General features: G+C 37.1%; 1 protein-coding gene across 2 annotated transcripts in view; it reads right to left on the minus strand.

Moving 5' to 3' along the window:
* ADAM23 (ADAM metallopeptidase domain 23) overlaps positions 1–19,107 on the minus strand; it is a gene marked incomplete at both ends in the record, with an annotated part of 169,260 nt that overhangs the window by 62,111 nt on the left and 88,042 nt on the right. For both annotated transcript variants that reach the window (XM_080797859.1, XM_080797860.1), the window contains 5 exons: positions 1,268–1,333; positions 3,155–3,231; positions 6,908–6,980; positions 11,181–11,244; positions 12,273–12,355. In XM_080797859.1, coding sequence (XP_080653985.1) covers positions 1,268–1,333; positions 3,155–3,231; positions 6,908–6,980; positions 11,181–11,244; positions 12,273–12,355 — 363 coding nt within the window. The remainder of the gene's footprint in view (positions 1–1,267; positions 1,334–3,154; positions 3,232–6,907; positions 6,981–11,180; positions 11,245–12,272; positions 12,356–19,107) is intronic.

Raw genomic sequence — 19,107 nt, forward strand, 5'->3', positions numbered from 1 at the left:
AATGCAAACTGGTGCAGCCACTTTGGAGAACAGTGTGGAGATTCCTCAGGAAATTAAAAATAGATCTTCCCTATGACCCTGCAATTGCACTGCTGGGTATTTACCCCAAAGATACAGATGTAGTGAAAAGAAGGGCCATCTGTACCCCAATGTTTATAGCAGCAATGGCCACGGTCGCCAAACTGTGGAAAGAACCAAGATGCCCTTCAACGGATGAATGGATAAGGAAGATGTGGTCCATATACACTATGGAGTATTATGCCTCCATCAGAAAGGACGAATACCCAACTTTTGTAGCAACATGGACAGGACTGGAAGAGATTATGCTGAGTGAAATAAGTCAAAGAGAGAAAGTCAAGTATCATATGGTTTCACTTATTGGTGGAGCATAACAAATAATATAGAGGACAAGGGTAGATGGAGAGGAGAAGGGAGTTGAGGGAAATTGGAAGGGGAGGTGAACCATGAGAGACTATGGACTCTGAAAATCAACCTGAGGGTTTTGAAGGGGCGGGGTGGAAGGGTGGGGGAACCAGGTGGTGGGTATTAGGGAGGGCACAGATTGCATGGAGCACTGGGTGTGGTGAAAAAACAATGAATACTGTTACGCTGAAAATAAATAAAAAATTAAAAAAAAAAAGGAAAAAAAAATAAATAAAAGTTAAGCCGACAGTAAAAAAAAAAAAAAAAAAAAAAAAAGAAAGTAGTGACCAAATACACAGATAAAGAAAAGTACAGCATAAGAATTTTAAATGAAGGTATGTAAAAGATGTCAAACAAATAGTTAAATCCATTCATTATAACCACTAAATATTCATCTGTTTGAGTTGTGAAAATTCTATAAAGCCCAGTGTTTCCAAACACATGAAATAAATCAAGGCATTCAATAGTTCCAAAGAAATAAAGCATCTAAATATATTGGCCTTAATAAGTAACAAATAATGATTCAATATAAAGTGAAATGTATTCTTTCTTAAGCAAGCTTCTAGGTTTAAAACTCACTGATTTTTTTTTTTAAGATTTTTATATTTATTTGTAAGAGAGAGAATGAGAGAGAGAGCATGAGAAGGGGGAGGGTTAGAGGGAGAAGCAGACCCCTGCTGCGCAGGGAGCCCAGTGTGAGACTCCATCCTGGTACTTCCTACTAACCTAATTGGGACATTGAGATTTCTTGTAGGTACTTCTCAGATCATGACCTGAGCCAAAGGCAGGCACCCAGCCAACTGAGCCACCCACGCGCCCCCCCACTGATTTTTCATATTCTTACCGTTTTGTGATCATTAACAATCATAAGTTCCAAATATTTCATTTCTTCAAACACACCACGAGATGGCTGTGAAAAATAAAAATATGGTCAGAATGGTGGTGGATGTATCTATGATGCTATTAACTTGTGGACTGACTTTGAATTTCAAAAGAACTCTTTGTTGCCTGCTTTATAAACACCCTGGAAGAAGTTTGGTCAGCAAAATAAAAAACAGTGACTATAAAATGTGGATAAATGTTCAAGTATTCAGAAAAGAATTGTATTTAATTATCATTAAAATACTCATCAAGATAGAGAAAAGCCTGTGTTAATTTTTTTAAGATTTTTTTTTTCTACTCTCGAACTCACGACTCCAAGATCAAGAGTTGCACCCTCTGCCAACTGAGACAGCCAGGCACCCCCAGTCCATGTTATTTTTATATGATTTTCATATATAAAAATACTCTAGAGAAAAGTGTACAGTATAATTCTGCTAAAATAAATAAATCTCAACTTCTTTGGCATTAAAATGTGATAAAAACAATTCTTGCCTACTTAAAACCTCAAAGGAAATCTACTTAAAACTCATTTTATAAGAATGGCACAGTACATGTGGAAAAGCTATCAATATAGTCAAAAGAAGCATTAACTCACTGGAGTAAAATAAGCATTAACTCACTGGAGTGAAATTTTAATAATAATGTACTAAATCTTAACCACACGACTTCTCAAGGGAGCAAACATTGACAATTACTATTTTCTAAATGCTTCTAAATTTTGATTATTCCTTGATAATTTTAAGAGCAAGTGCTAAGCATTTTAATTCTTTTTTCACAGTTGAAAAACCAATAATGACTCTATTTCTTCACACACAAGGTCACTAATCAGTTTATAGTTGATAGGGGTGGACTATAGTGAAATGTCAGTACTCTATATAAAACTTATTATTACCAACCACATCTTCAAGACTAAGAAAAAAAAATCTCTAGGTAAAAAAACAAAATTTGTATCCATAAGCATAAAGAGAGGATAATTTAACCTGTAACTAAGTTTCTGATGACTGGTGGTCTAATTTTTTCACAAAAAAATACATGCAGCAAAACATTATCTAAAATGTGCAATTTTCAGTATAATTACTCATTAAGTTATCTAGTAAATTACCATGTAATCTATATGCTGTGGAATTAATTCTCAGTTACATAGCATTCACTATGTAATTACGAAACAGTCCCCATCATTACAGCTTTCTAATCTATTATGAAAAAGACTAGGAACATAATTCCAGTTACAAAGCTTCTATACATTTATCAATACGTGGGAGCTATACTACAGTTGCTGATTATATAATTATATGATTCTTATTTAGTAACTGTCATGACACTAATGGTCAAATAGATCCTCAGGAAAACATATCCAGCTTCAAATTTTGGTAAAACAGAGCTTTCAGTTTGAAAGAACTACAAACAAGCATCATTAGCCAACATTTCAAAACCTAACACTTCCCCTTACCCTTTTGGTGAACAAAAATGTTTCAAACAATGTTATATAAGCCATATGAGAAAGTCTGCTATACTTTTAACAGAAAAAAAATGCACTGTAATTTTCATAAGAAAATGCTTTGAAAATGAAGCTAAAACAATACATTCCTTATACGACATCAAGGTTCATAGGACACTGTATATAAACTGATATAAACACTGTAAGTTTATATCAAATAGAAAAAGCTGACTAAAATGCAATATGCCTATAAGACTCAAACCGTAGGAAGAGTTTGGTTTGTCGTTTTGGTTTGTGAGAAGATGTTGTCCAAATATAAACTGTTTTAGATATGCTCAGATACCACGTGATTTCAGGCAAACAATTTAACTGAGTGGAGTGGTCCCATCCATGGTTCAATGCCACACTCACGTTCACTGCTCTCTTCCTTCTCCTTTTCAACCATTGTAATTCAGACAGAAAGGGCCACTGGCCACTGCTTTCCATACCTGTGTAAAGGAAAAGGGAATACAAAAATTTATACTTGACTGCAGTTCAATAGGAGTATGTTTTTAAAATATGTGAAAACTATATGTATTTATATATTTATATATATATTTAAATACATATATACATATGTATTTAAAGTATATGAAGAAAAAAAAACTAAGGCAGGAAAAAAGAGAAAACTTGAACAGATCAATTACCAGCATGGAAATTTAATCAGAAATCAAAAAACTCCCCCAAAATAAAAGCCCAGGACCAGATGGCTTCACAGGTGAATTTTACCAAACATTTAAAGAAGAGGTAATACCTATTCTTCTCAAAAAATTACAAAACAATAGTCAGAAGGAAAACTTCCATATTCATTCTATGAGGCCAGTATCACTCTGATACCAAAATCAAATAAAGACACCACACAAGAGAACTACAAATCAATATTCCTGATGAATACAGAAGCAAAACTCCCTAACAAAATACTAGCAAACTGAATCCAACAATACATTTTAAAAACTCATTTTAAAAACCCACAATCAAGTGGGATTTCTTTCCAGGACACCAGTGTGGTTCAATATTCACAAAACAAGCAACATGATACATCACATCAATAAGAGGAAGGATAAAAACCATATGATCATTTCAATAGAGGCAGAAAAAGCACTAGACAAAGTACAACATCCACTCATGAGAAAAGCCCTCAACAAAGTAGGATTAGAGGGAACATACCTCAACATAATGAAAGCATTATGTGAAAAACCCACAGCCAACATCATACTCAAGAGGGAAACACTGAGAACTTCTCTCCTAAGGTCAGGAACAGGACAGGGATGTCCACTCTCACCACTTTTATTCAACATAGTGCTGGAAATCCTAGCCACAGCAATCAGAAAACAAAAAGAAATAAAAGGCATCCATCTTGGTAAGGAAGTAGTAAAACTCTCACTATCTGCAGATACCGTGATACTATATATAGAAAACCTGAAACATTTCACACAAAACTACTATAACTGATAAATGAATTCTGTAAAGTCGCAGGACATACAATCAACCTACAAGAATCTATTGTTTCCCTACACACTAATAATGAAGCAGCAGAAAGTGAAATTAAGAAAAAAATCCCATTTACAATTCCACCGAAAACAATGAAATATCTAGGAATAAACTCAACCAAAGGAGTGAAAGACCTGTACTCTGAAAACTATGAAACACTGATGAAAAAAATTCAAGATGATACAAAAAAATAGAAAGGCATTCCATGCGCATGGACTGGAAGAACATATATTGTTAAAACATCTGTACTACCCAAAGTAATCTACAGATTTACAGCAATCCCTATCAAAATACCAAAGCATTTTCCACAAAACTAGAAACAAACAATCCTAAAATTTGTGTGGAACCACAAAAGACCTCAAATAGCCAAAGCAATCCTGAAAAAGAAAAACAAAACTGGAGGTATCACAATTCCAGACTTCAAGTTATATTACAAAGTGGTAGTAATTAAAACAGTATGGTACTAGCATAAAAGCACACACACAGATCAACAGACCAGAATAGAAAACCCAGAAATAAACCCACAATTATACGATGAATTAATCTTCAACAAAGGAGGAATGAACATAAAATGGAAAAAAGACAATCTCTTCAACAACAGCTCCATGCAAAAGAAGGAAACTGGACCACTTTGTTCTGCTGCACACAAAAATAAACTCAAAATGGATTAAAGACCTAAATGCGAGGCCTAAAAGCCATAAAAATCCTTAAGAGAGCACAGGAAGTAATTTCTCTGACATCAGCCGTGATGTCTAGATCTGGCTCCTGAGACAAGGGAAACAAAAGCAAAAATAAACTATTAGGACTATCTCAAAATAAAATGCTTTTACACAGCAAAGGAAAAAAATCACCAACACTAAGAGGCAACTACTGAATGGGGGAACATATTTGCAAATGACATATCCAATAAAGGGCTAGTATCCAAAATATATAAAGAACTGATACAACTCAATACCCCAAAACCAAATAATCCAATTTAAAAATGGACAGAAGAGGGACACCTGGTGCCCCTCCCCTGTTGTACATGCATGCACTCACTCTCTCTTTCTCTCCCTAAAAAAAAAAAGATTTTTTAAAAAGGATAAAAGATATGAACAGATAGTTCTCCAAAGAAAACATCCAGATGCCCAAGAGACACATGAAAAGATGATCAATATCACTCATCATCAGGGAAATGTAAATCAAAACTATCACCTCACACTTGTCAGAATGGATAAAATCAAAAACCCAAGAAACCACAAGTGTTGGTGAGGCTGTGGAGAAATAGGAACTCTCCTTCACTATTGACAGGAATGCAAACTGGTGCAGCCACTGTGGGAAACAGTAAGGAGATTCCTCAAAAAGTTAAAAACAGAACTACCCTAAAATCCAGCAATCACACCACTGGTATTTACCAAAAAAGTACAAAAACACTAATTCAAAGGGATACATACACCGCTATGATTATTGCAGCATTACTGATAATGACCACACTACAGAAGGAGTCCAGATATCCATCAACAGATAAAAGGACAGAGAAGATGTGGTGTACACACACACACATACACACACACACACAGGAATATTACTCAGCCATAAAAAAGAATGAGTTCTTGTTATTTGAAACAACAGAGATTGGAGCTAGAAAGTATAATGCTAAGCGAAATAAGTCAGTCAGAGAAAAACAAATACCAGAAGATCTCACTCCTCTGTGGAATTTAAGAAACAAAGCAAATGAGCAAAGGAAAAAAAGAGAGAGAAAAAGAGACAAACCAGGAAACTCTGAACTATGGTGAACAAACTGATGTCTACTATAAGGGAGGTAAAGGGGGGGGAATGGGTAAAATAGGTGATGGGGATTAAAGAATATACTTATCATGATGCAAACAATCAAATCAAATCAAATAAAAATATTATGTGAAGAAACAGCAACATCGATAGCATATATCATCTCAAAATCAAAATAAACTAAGGTGAAAAAAGTATTCCGATCACTAAACATTTCACATTCTCATGGTCACAAACCTAGTTTTATCTGTAATGTACAAATTCTAATCTATAATTCAAATAATATTTTCTTCCAAACATCATCAAAAATGTAATGAGCCATTCAAGAGTCATTAGAGTATGCATGTTTGACCTAATACCACCTGACCCTCAATATCTAAAATTCACTGCGCTTAATTCATTTTAGATTTTAAAATAATGTACGGCGTAAGACTTTGAATGAATTTTTAAGACTTCTGGCATTAATGTACAGAAGCAATACTGCATACCCCAACAATCCAAAAGAAGCTCTGTCAACATCAATATGCTTAAGATGCCTCAGAACCAGAGCATAAGAACGAGAAAATACAAATTGTCTAAAAAGCAGGAAACTGCCAGAGAAATTTAAGGATGAGCCCCATTGCAAAACACCATTAAATTTAGCCACACTGTCTGGCTCCTAACAGGAGTTTACTCCTGGGTTTCATATTTCAGTATTTCCATCGGCAAGGACTCTCCAGGCCTCATTCTACACCAGCCACAGTTCATACCACTGCCCACCCACATGGCTCACTGCAGAGTACTTTCACCTCCTGCATGTGCATGGAGTTCCGCCAAGGCCCGGCTCCTACGACATAAAATAAAATGGCCATCTTAATTCAGACTTACTAAGATTCTTCATTTGCTTAGAATATTGTCCTGCCAAGGTTTTCTGGATTATATGTGGTCGACCGGCGCTTTTCTGAAACAAAAGCAATTGTGAACCATTAAAGAGCAAGATGTGATCAAGCTTCTACAGAAGAGTGTTAGAACTTTCTCCAATATCCTTCTTAAAATGGGAACATTTATATGTTAATGTTTTAGCTATCAAAAGTGATGAGTATGTCTTATTGGAACCTTAATTTTTTCTTTAAAAAGAGAGCACTATCCAATGGCTCCAGTGTAGATAAAAACGTAGTTTTATTAGCTACTATGAAACCTTAGCTTTCTTCAAACCATGAATAGGAAATTCACAAGAAAGAAACACAAATGGTCAATGAACATATTAAAAAATGATAAATGCTTTAATACTCCTTCAAAATGCAAATTAAAAAAAAAGATATACCAATTTTGCCATCCAGTTGGCAAAGGTTTTAAAATTATGATAACCATAGTTAATTATGGTTGCAAAGTAAAAAGCACTCTCACACTCTGCTGATTAGAATAAATTGGGAGCATAGTTCAAAGAGAAATTTAGCAATGTCTATCAATGACCTTGAAAATATTCGTATCCTTTGCCCTAGAAACCACACTTGTAGAAACATCTTATTTCCATTATTGTTATTTACTATTAGCTTCCATTACTGAGCATATAGTATGAGCCAGACACCATTAATGTACTACACATTACCTGATTTAATCCTCACAAGAACTCTATACAATGCATATTTTATCTTTATTTTACATATAAAAATACTGTGATTCAGAGAGATCCACCATTGAGCTAAAATTCTATTACAGAATAATGATTCCATTTATTTTAAAAATATAGAAGAACATATCATTGAAAAACTGGAAGAATGTCTACTGAAAGGTGAAGAGAAGTTCTCTCTCCGGGATGGGATCACAGAAACTTAAAATGTGGTTAAGTATTTGCTTATTTTGCTTTTCCAAATTTCCTATGATGTATTCGTTTCATAAGCAGAAAACTAGTTATTAAAAAAAGTGTTCTTAACAGATTACATACGAAACTCAAAATAATTAAGTTTTGCTATTCACTACTTGAGAGAGAACATGAATTTATTAGAAATCTCCCATCCATATTACTTGACTTACCGTGAAGCATAATAAAACCAGTAACAATACACTAAACATCGACAAACCTGAATTTAACTTCAGTAAATTCTTAATTCTGATAACAGGTAAAATGATACTCAGAGCAATGAAACTCACAATGAAACTGGATTAGAAACACAATTTTAAAATCCACTAAAGTTTCAAGCCCTGTTCCTTCTCCTCTCCCCACGGTGAAGATAAAGACAGATTGTTCCATGAACCAACAGGCAGGCAGTGAGGAGGAAAGCAAGAAAGAAGGGAGCAGGCACGGAACAGTCAGCCCCTGAAGAACATGATGATGGGTATAACGATGTAAAACGGATGCTTTAAATATGATGACCATAACCGTTTGTACTTATAAATTTCTTTAACAGTTTATTAAACATAGTCACATTTCTTAATTCAGCAAACCTGCAAAACTGCCCTATTGGGGATGCATTGAAAAAAACATCTTACTTTACATATTTACATATTTTACATATTTAAAAACTCTGAGTCTTAGGAAGTCATTATTTGGGTTTTTTTTTTTTTTTCTTTCTTAGCATAATCAGCACAAGAAATCAAAGTCAGTTGTTTGCTGACCGGGTCAAATAATCTTGCTGTATACAAGTTATTTATCTATCACTAAAGTAGAGGAAAAACATTTTACTTAATCAAAATGTCTTTATCTAGGGGTGGTTGTCTTTGTTATCCAGTCATTTTCATATTTACTGGTTGAAAAATGATACAGGTTTAAGCAAACATTAAACATTAAAATTTAATCACACCTCTGTTTCAAATTTGAAACTTACACCGTGTGTGTGTGTGTCTGTGTGTGTGCATACACACATACACACTGCCACAGGGGGGAAAAAAAAGTGTGTTCAACTGTGATGATCAATAGTCTAAACGGCTCGTACCCAGGTCAAAATTTATCTATAAGTGAAAAAAGATAAAAGACTCTTTAAAAGTTTTCTGCACCCCATCAAATGATTGCAATATTCTGACTTGATCACTGTCAAAATACTATTTTCCCATTAGCAGATCTTCTCACTGATATGTCTTCCCTATTGCTACCTCTCAGAGCCTTCATCTCCTACAACTCTCCCCTTTATCTACTACTGTCCAACCTAGCTGGAGTCCTCAAAGTTCCTATAACACACACTCCTACCTCAGGGCCTTTGCATTTGCTCTTCTCCTAGAAGGCTCTTCCAGTTCCCTAATTTCTTGAAATTCCTCCTTCAAAAGTACCATCTCATTTTGCCCTTCCTTGTAATTCTTCCTCCTTGGCTTCATTTTTTTTCTCCTTAGCATGCTAGCTAACAAACAGTATGTAATTACTTACTCATCCTGTTTTTTTCCCATCTACCTTTGTAGACTATAAGCTCCATAAAGCTCAGGCTCTATGTCTATCTTATTCACCACTTTATCCCTAGCACCTAAAATAGTGCCCAGCATGCAGTAAGCCCTCATTACAATACCTAGTGAATACAAATCAAATTTCAGACTTGTTTTGATTCTATTAGTGAGCAACAGTAGCAGAGTATATGATTCCTTTTTTGTGCAATTTTATTGGGATATAATAACATGTAATACTGTATCAGTTTAAGGTGTACAATATAATGATCTATGTATATATTGCAAAATATATAAGTGTAGTTAACACCCATAACATCACAATTACTCTTTTTTCTTGTGATGAGGACTTGTAAGTTGGATGATGGACATTGGGAAGGGTATGTGTTGTGGTGAGTGCTGTGTATTGTGTAAGGCTGATGAATCACAGACCTGTACCCCTGAAACAAATAATACGTCATATATTAATTTTTTAAAAATCTACTGTCTAAGCAACTTTCAAATATACAAAGATACTAAGATCACAAAGTTGTACATTACATCCCAGAATTCATTTATGTTATACCTGAAAGTTTGTACCTTTTGACCACCTTCATGAATTCCCCCCACTGGCTTCTGGTAACCACTAATCTGTTCTCTGTCTCTGAGTTCAGTACTTTTAGATTCCACGTATAGGCAAGATTGTACAGCATCTGTCTTCCATTGTCTGCCTTTCTTCATTTAGCATAATGCCCTTACGGTTTCTTATCTAGGTTGCTGGCCTCTGCACGATTCTAAACATTATTTTCTTCCCTATCTCTAAAAAAAACTAAATGCTATCTAATGTAATCGTAGTTCAACTACAAATTTTCCCACTGAAGATTCCCATAAAAGTTAAGTATATGCTTAAAGTCATATAATTATCTAAAGAAGAAGTGAGAATAAAAGCTAGTTTAAAGGAAAAGAAGTGGGTCGGTACAAAACACGATGTCCTCTTTGCTCTGTAGACTGGAGAGAACTGCCTTTACTTCCAAAAACCTAGATTTCTTGCCTCTTATCATTCCTTACTGGTGTGTGGCCTGGTGTGATGAGAAAAACAACTTGTATTTTTCTGAGCTGCTGCCTAGGCATTTTACAGCATGATAACCTTGCTCACAACCAGGGTCTGGACATTTCGATAAGAACTTGAGTTTAGGATTCCTGCTCTAAGTTCCCTCTTTGTTTTTCCCAGGGTATCTTTTTTAAAAAACCACTTAGAATTAAGCCCACTATAAGTTAGAGACCTCCACTCTAACCCCCTTTCAAGTAGTAGGCTCTTGCTACTCTGCTCTCTATCTCCTGCTCACTCGTGACCTGGGACGGAGGAGGACTGCCTTCCTCTGGCTTACTGAGCCCCACCCTAGACTCTGGAATCCGTATGTAATAAATCCGTATGTAATATGTGACTTCACTTGCCCTGTGTGAGTGTGCTGAAACTGCACCTTCAATCAAAAGAACCATGGGCTTCACGTCCCCAAAGTGGGAGCTTGGATGCTGACAGAGCCACCTGCCGAGCCCATCCGTGTAGGTGGCTTATGTTCCCCAATGCAGCAGGTCATAGCCTGCACATTTCTAAATTCAATACACAAGCACCAGCTTCTCGACACACCTGGGATGTGCAATTGAAACTTCAAAATTCACAGTGTCATTCTACGCCTGAAACAAGGTACTACATATGAATGTACGCTGACATCCACATTATGTTCCTTATGGCTCAAAGGCAAAGATGCTAAAAGAATGAAACACCATAAGGAAACTGAGGTCACAGTCTTACCTCATCGTGAATCAACTCCAGCGGTTCTATCATATATACAAAGGTATCATCTTCAAACATACCACTACGAGACAAGAAACCGCACGAGGAGAAAATTAACAAAATAAGGCAAACAGGAAGAACCCGCAAATGAGCTTCACACTGCATCTTTTAAAATGAACATTATACCTGAACAAATTTTCTTTATACTGCCCAAAACCCAATTGATCTATCTATGTGGAATCCCACTGTGGTCTCAGTGTTGTCCTAGACAACAGCTAAGCTACAAAAGGTGTTAAAGGGTATACCACGAGCATATAAATTATAAATGTTATAATTAATTTTTGAAACAAAATGGAAACGTTAGAAGATGAACTTGGAAAGGACTATTCATGCAGTTCCGATGTGTCCCGTTATAATTCCAAGACACTCTCCAACTAGTACAAATTTCTTGTTACACAAATCCAGTACCACCTATAAGAAAATGGTTTCTTTGCTCATTACCATCATCTAAAACCATCTTATTCTGCAAAGGCAAACAGAAGCATATTTGTGGCTTCCAACTGCGAATTTCCATTAAGCAGCATGACTCTGTGTTGCATATAATTTTGAGAGATATAGGAAGATAAGATTTTCAAGATCCTTTTGCATCACATGGCCACAACCAGGTCTTTACATTGAGGGTTACTATTTGGGTCTCAAAGGTGCTTAGAGAGGTTTTTCTAGAGCCTGCCTTGACACCAATATATGAGCTCCTCTCTTTGGCCCTCCCGTCATCCTGTGGCCCATACCACCTGTATGGGCATCTTTGGGAAATCTTCCTAGACGAGGTTTGGTCACCCCCATAAGTCCCTGACACTCCCCTTTACAGTTCCTACCAAAAGGGCAATTCAATATTAATCTCTGTAATCATTTGTTTAATCCCTGAATCTCTTGCAGACTCTAAATGTTAAGACAGCAGAGACTATGCCCTCCTTGTTCATGACTCCATATCTAGTCCCTAATGTGCGACTGGCACAGCAGAGTCCCCACAACAAACGTCTGGGAAAGAAAAGATGGGAACAGTGCACGGCCGAAAGTAAGTCCACGCTCCCACATGAGACTCGCACGTACTGAAGTCCATTGCAGGTCGACAGAGCAGCCCTCGAGTCCTTGATTCCTCTGATGCTGCCGTGGTAGTAACAGTGCTCTCCACCCTACAACACAAAGAAGGTGGTGCTGATAAACAATGCTCTCTGTGTCATCATTCACTATTACCGATGCTCCTATAAGCCAAAAAGAATTGCAAAGATGGTCCTACAAACTCCTCCTGGTTGACAGGAAGTCTCAAAGGGCACGAGGCCATTTTTCAACTTTTCTACAAGGACACTGTGTTATTAAATTTAATAAAGGAGAAAAGGCTACTAACAAGAATAAGACACCAACGTAACTGGTACAACCTATATACCTTTCTTAAACATGTAAGGGAGTAGACACTTACCAGATACTGCTATGGAATAAGGTCTTCTATCAAACTGAGGAGAAACCCCAGAAGTATTGTTAATAACTCTGTTTGATAGGGGTGCCTGGGTGGCTCAGGCGGCTAAACATCTGCTTTTGGCTCAGGTCATGATCCTGGGGTCCTGGGATCAAGTCCTGGTTTGGTCTCCCTGCTCAGTGGGGAGCCTGCTTCCCCCTCTCTCCCCACCTGCTCATGCTCTGTCTCATTATCTCTCTCTCTCTCACACACACACACATTAATAAAGTCTTTCTAAAAAAATAATTGTTTAATACAAAACTACATAAAATCTTATTGTTTGCTTCCCTACCTTTTAAAATTCATTTTAAAAATTTCTTAGAAGTATTACATGAACTTAATTTTCGAAGTCAAGTAGCAACTGTAAGGCCTATTTTAAAAACACAAGGGTGCCTGTGTGGCTCAGTCCGCTAAGTGTCCTACTTGTATTTTCTACTCAGGTCATGATCTCAGGGTCGTGAGATCCCCGCAACGGGCTCCCAAACACCTGGGAGTCTGTCGGAGGATTGTCTCCCTCTTCCTCTGCCCCTCCCTTTGCTCACGCACCCATGAACACCCTTGCTCGTTCTCTCCCTCCCTCCTTCCCTCTCTCTCAAATAAATAAATCTTTAAACACACACACACACACACACACACACACACACACACACACCCCACTTACTTTCTCCTCACATCCATGACAATCATTTTTAACTCTTTTATCTGTTTCTTTTGCTGTTCACCTATGTATTTCTGAATGGAATATCTATACTGCTACATCCTGGTTAAACATATCAGGTAATTTATCACATCTGTTTTATTCCAGGAGACAGTCCTCTTGTCCCCCTCCAGCCTCCCACGGGGCCTGACACAGAGCCACCAGCCAGGAGTTCTGTTTAGGGTCATCCTGGGAACTCTTCGGCCTCCCTTCTATACATAAGCCTACACCCCACATCTTTTCCATTCATCATCTCATCCTCCCCTTTTTTGAAGGTACACATATTCTGGTACTTTTTTGGAAAAGCTACCATGGAATATAATTTGGTGAAAACTTGTATATATAAAAATTTCTTTTTCTATCTTCACACTAGATCAACCATTTGGTGGGTAGAAAATTCTAGATTAGAAATTATTTTCTCTCAGCATTTCAACACCATTGTGCACAGCTTCTAAGGTTGTTGCTGAGAAATGGCAGCTATTCTGATGTTAGATATTTCCTATAAAATATAATTTTTCTCTTTTAGGAAAACATTTTTTTAAAAAGATTTTACTTATTTATTTGACAGAGATCACAAGTAGGCAGAGGCAGGCAGAGAGAGAGAGGAAGGGAAGCAGGCTCCCCGCTGCGCAGAGAGCCCGATGTGGGGCTCGATCCCAGGACCCCGAGATCATGACCTGAGCCGAAAGCAGAGGCTTCAACCCACTGAGCCACCCAGGCGCCCCATCTTTTAGGAAAACTTTTTATTCATCCCCATTTTCATGAAATTTCAAGACATGCCTTGAGGTGCGTCTTGGCTTATTCACTGGGCTGGCCCACTCAGACAAAGCTTTTGATTAAGAAAATGTACACAGTTCATTGCTAGGAAACTTATTTCTCTGAAAATCCCCTCCTTTCCATTTTTGTCTATAAACAGAGCTCTTCTACTACAAAAGGGATGGCTGCCTGGCTATATGGCGTATGAAATGCATCAGGGATGTAAAAGCCCTGCATGTAGACTTTGAACCAACCTCTCTGTTTTCCTGTGCCTTCAATTCCTGAATCTTCAGTTGGCTTGCTTCTTGGGTTTCCCCTAATGGAACTTAGCAGAACAGGAAAAGCTCAAACTTGACAGTTACTCCTCATCCATTTGCTTTCTATCTCCTAAAATTTTATGAATACCTCTCATCTGCAGTCTTTTCTTCTGTCTTTGTCCTTGTGGGTTTATACCCTTTTTCTATTCTTTGGTATTTGACTAGGTTATTGGGAAGGAATAGAGATAAATATAATCATTGAATCTACACTGTTTAACCAGAAGTTTCTTATTTGTTTTCTGAAATAGAATATACTTGTCACTTTTCATTGATGATTTACAGACATTTTGATTACTGTTCACTATATTGTATTACAATAACCTCAGAGGTTATTTACTGTGATAAGGATGTCCACCCATATATCAAAGACCACTCCCCAACCAATTCAGTTTTTCTCCTCTTAGAAACGATAATTCACATTTCCAGTGGTGGTAGTCTAAATTTGGTATTATAACTTTGTTAATATTTTGTGGAAGTTTGCTTTTGTATGGGGTTTGATTTTCAAAAGGCAATTTTTTACAAAAATATTGACTTGTATGCAACATGAGAAGTTTTATTTGCATATTAACCCTGGAACTTATAAGGACAAATGGTATCACACGTCTCAGCAATTTGCAAATCCAGGTCAATATTCTGCAATTAAATTCCACACTCTTCACATGATTCTAAAAACAGCCATAGGTAACTGTAAATTCCATCAAACTGGTTATTTAGCACTTTGCATCACACCAAGAAGTTCTTTTAAGTCAGGTGATTATTATTAGTGCATAGCAAACAAGGTCATATTTACTTTACCTTTCTAAAAAAAAAAAGCGATATTTTCCAGATTTTCCTAAAAATATTTTTTCCCAGAAAATACTTCCAAATCCTTTCTTAGATTTTATTTTAATTCACATTAGAAACTGAAGATTGATGCTCCCTCAGTATAAATGTCATTGTTAGCTGTTTTAATTAAGGTAGGATATTATCTGAAGAAACCATTTCAATTTTCTGCATATTTGAAGGTAAATCACTGTATTTTCTGAACCTTAAATAAGACTTGAGGTAACATGCAATCCCTGATATCTATTATCATAACAAAGTTTGACTATCTGGATTATGTGGTTATAATTAAGCACTCTGAGGAATTCAGCAGGCTCTAATTTAGTTTTAGTATCTTGTAGTATTAGAGGATTTTCTGAGTTTCTTATACTAAATTTATAACAAGTTATTAAGAAAGCATGACCATAAAAATACTATTTGGTAATTCTCCAGATGTATGCAGCATTTTATAAATACTACCGCAAAATAAACTCTCAAAGTATTTTGTATTCAAAAAATCCTAGTTGAAAAGGGTTATGGAGGGGAAGATGGTGGGGGGATGGGTAAGCCTGGTGGTGGGTATTAAGGAGGGCACATATTGCATGGAGTACTGGGTGTGGTGTATAAACAATGAATCTTGGGATGTGAAAAAAATAAAAGATGTTAATAAAAAAGGTATAGGAAATAAAAAACAACTTAAGCTATGGGTATGCTAAATAAAAGTCCAGCAAGTAATACATTAAAAAAAAAAGAAGGAGAAAGAAAGAAAAAAGGCATTCCCTCTTGGGTAACAGGGATAATGGGAGAGGACCAGTGCAGAGAGGCCACTCCCAGAGGGCGCTGTGAGCAGTGACGCTGGACAGTCAGCTCCGGGGGTGCCTTTCACCTAAGGATCTAATCATCTGGAACACTCAGTCACTGTCTCATAGTAACTACTACCTCCATGTACAGAGAAGGAAAGAGTGACAAAGTGCGAAAAGGCTCTGATAAGGACAGCAAAAAGCCAAACTGAATGACACATTTTCGGTCTTCCCAGTTAGTTTCTTTCCCCAACAGGGAAGACCACAGACAGTTCGGGAGCTCTGGCCAGTCACTTTGCAATCAAGGAGTGCATCACAGATCTGTGACTAGGCAAGTGGCAGGCAGAAGAACAAAAGGGGCTCATTCAGCACATGACACGAGTCAATACGTGTCCACACAGGCATCAGTGTTTTGGGATTCGTAACTGTCAGTGAGTTACTTAAAATGCAACAAAATGGAGTATCCAATAAGTGGAAGTTTTTGGCTAGTTACAGGAACTTAAAAATCCTAGTAATCTACCTCATAATCCTACCACTTCCCCACATCCGAACTCTCCACAAGCCAGATGATGTTCAAATAATGGTAACCCTGTTCCATGAGGTTGCCGAGCTCAGAACCCTATTGGAAACCACCAGGCCACTCCTGCAAATGATGGGACCCTGACTGAATGTATATCTTTGCAAACACTTCCTGATCAGAAGCGGCTTGGGAATACCCCTCTCTGAGTCCAGTGCCAACGACCTAAAGAGGAAAACAGATTTGGTTCCCGGTATCATTGATCGATTGACAGAAACAGTTTGATTCTTTCTACTCAATTTCAATACAACCTGTTGGAAAATAGAAACTACTATTTCAATTTTATTTATTTTAAAACTGCCCCACCTTTGTGTCTGTTTAATTATCTCATCTGCTCTTCAATGAAGTTCAGCGAGCCACTTCTTATTATCTTCATCCTTTAAGAACCCCCATAAACTCCTGGGGTGCTGAGTAGCACAGATGGTTAAGCATCCAACTCCTGGTTTCCACTCAGGTCATGATCTCAGGGTCATGATCTCAGAGTTGTGAGATCGAGCTCTGCAGTGGGCTCCATGTTCAGCATGGCATCTCATAAGACTCTCTCTCCCTCTACCCCTTCCCCACTCTAGCTCGCTCTCTCTCTCAAATAAATAGATAAATAATTTTTTAAAAAAGTCTCATAGACTCCTGAACATCTGGATAAACATTTGAAAAGAAACTACACAGGCCTTAGCTCATAAATGTGTATATATATTTTGATATTACAGCTCCTGAATGTAATAATAAAATAGAACACTATATTCAAATGATTATTCTACATGCATATCTTTAAATTCAAACTTTTCAATCATCAGGTTCTATTAATCTGTTTACTACATTAGTAGGCTGATAGCAAAAGAGAAAAAGATCTCTTTAACCAGACACATATACGTGAATTTGAATACTGCAGCATAAGGAAATGAAAAAAATATATCAGACAATCAGGGAATTTGAGACCCCCAACACCAGTTTAATTATTTACCTTCATTAGACTTAATAGGAAAAAAATGTTCAAGTATTAGAACAGTTTAGCTGTACCAATACTATATAAATCTTTAATAGTTCATACAAAATTATCCTATTTAAACTTAAAATAGCTTTGTGAGGAGCCAGTGTTGTCTGCTCTCTTGATTTTTTTTTTTTTTTTTTTAATTTCCCAGCCAGGAGTCATACCCACAGAGGCCCATTTCCTCCAGTAGCAACCCTGCCAAGAACACTTCACGGAAGGAGTGAGCTTCAACTGAGCCATGGTGATGATTCAATTAAAAAAAAAAAAAAAAGTACAGAAACTTCTAGGAGAGTGATGTGATTACAGTGATAAAGCAAATAATCAAGGTCGGTTATTTTTTTCTGCTTGGTTCACTGATGTACACCCAGTACCCCGAACAGGGACTAGATCACAGTAAGCTGAATCAGTTATCTGTTTAATGAATACTAATGACTTATTCATGAGCCTGAGTGACAAGACCAATCTGAAAGGAGCAAAGGATTCATGTTTGTTGAAAAGATGGGTAAATAAACCCACCTGTGGGTTTATTTTTCCTTTAGGATAAAAGTGACAAGCCATAAAATTCACCCTTGTCGAGAGTACAATGCAGTGGTTTTTAGTCCACTCACAGAGGTGTGCTACCATCACCACTAATTCCGGAATACTTTCATCACCTCAAAAGGAAATTCTGCACCCATGAGCAGTCATTTCCCACTCCTCCTCACCCGCAGCCCTGGAAACTGTACCCTGCTTTTGGTCTTCATGGATTTGCCTATTCTGGACATTTTCAACAAATGGAATCATACAATATATGGTCCTTTGTGACTGGTTTCTCTGACTTGGCATAATGTTTACAAGGTTTATCCATGTTGTATCATGTACTTCCTTACTTGGTATGACTGAATAATATTCCCTTGTGTGGATATATCACATCTTATTTATTCATCAATTGATGGCCATTTGGATTGTTTCCACTTTTTTGAATAATTACGAATAATGCTGCTATGAACATGTATGTACAAGTTTTTGCTTAAACATATGTTGGATACCTGCCCAGGAGCAGAACACCTGGGTCATAAGGTAACTGTATGCTTAACTTTTTGAGGAACTACCAAAGCATTTTCCAAGCAGTTCCGCCATTTTACATTCCTACCAGAAGTCTGTGAGGGTTCTAGTTCTCCACATCCTCACTAGCACTTATTATTGTCCATCGTTCAGATTACAGGCATCCTGGAGCATGTGAGGAGGTAGCCACACAAGTTTAAAACCAAATGAGAGAGTGACCCAGGACTGAAACAGATTAAAGCATCACCTTCATTTCTGCTAGTACTATACCAAAGGAGAGGATCAGCTGAGAATCCTGCAGGCCTGCTAATGCCGCACGCTGTGTTGGCTAGATTGACCCACCTGAGGAAAGACAACATGGAACGAGAACCACCCCCAACAACACACCTACACATACACACACACACACACACACACCAGGCTGCCCCTGTGCAACTTAGATTACAGAAGAG

This window comes from Martes martes, assembly GCF_963455335.1.
Source record: "Martes martes genome assembly, chromosome: 3".
Taxonomy (NCBI): Eukaryota; Metazoa; Chordata; class Mammalia; order Carnivora; family Mustelidae; genus Martes; species Martes martes.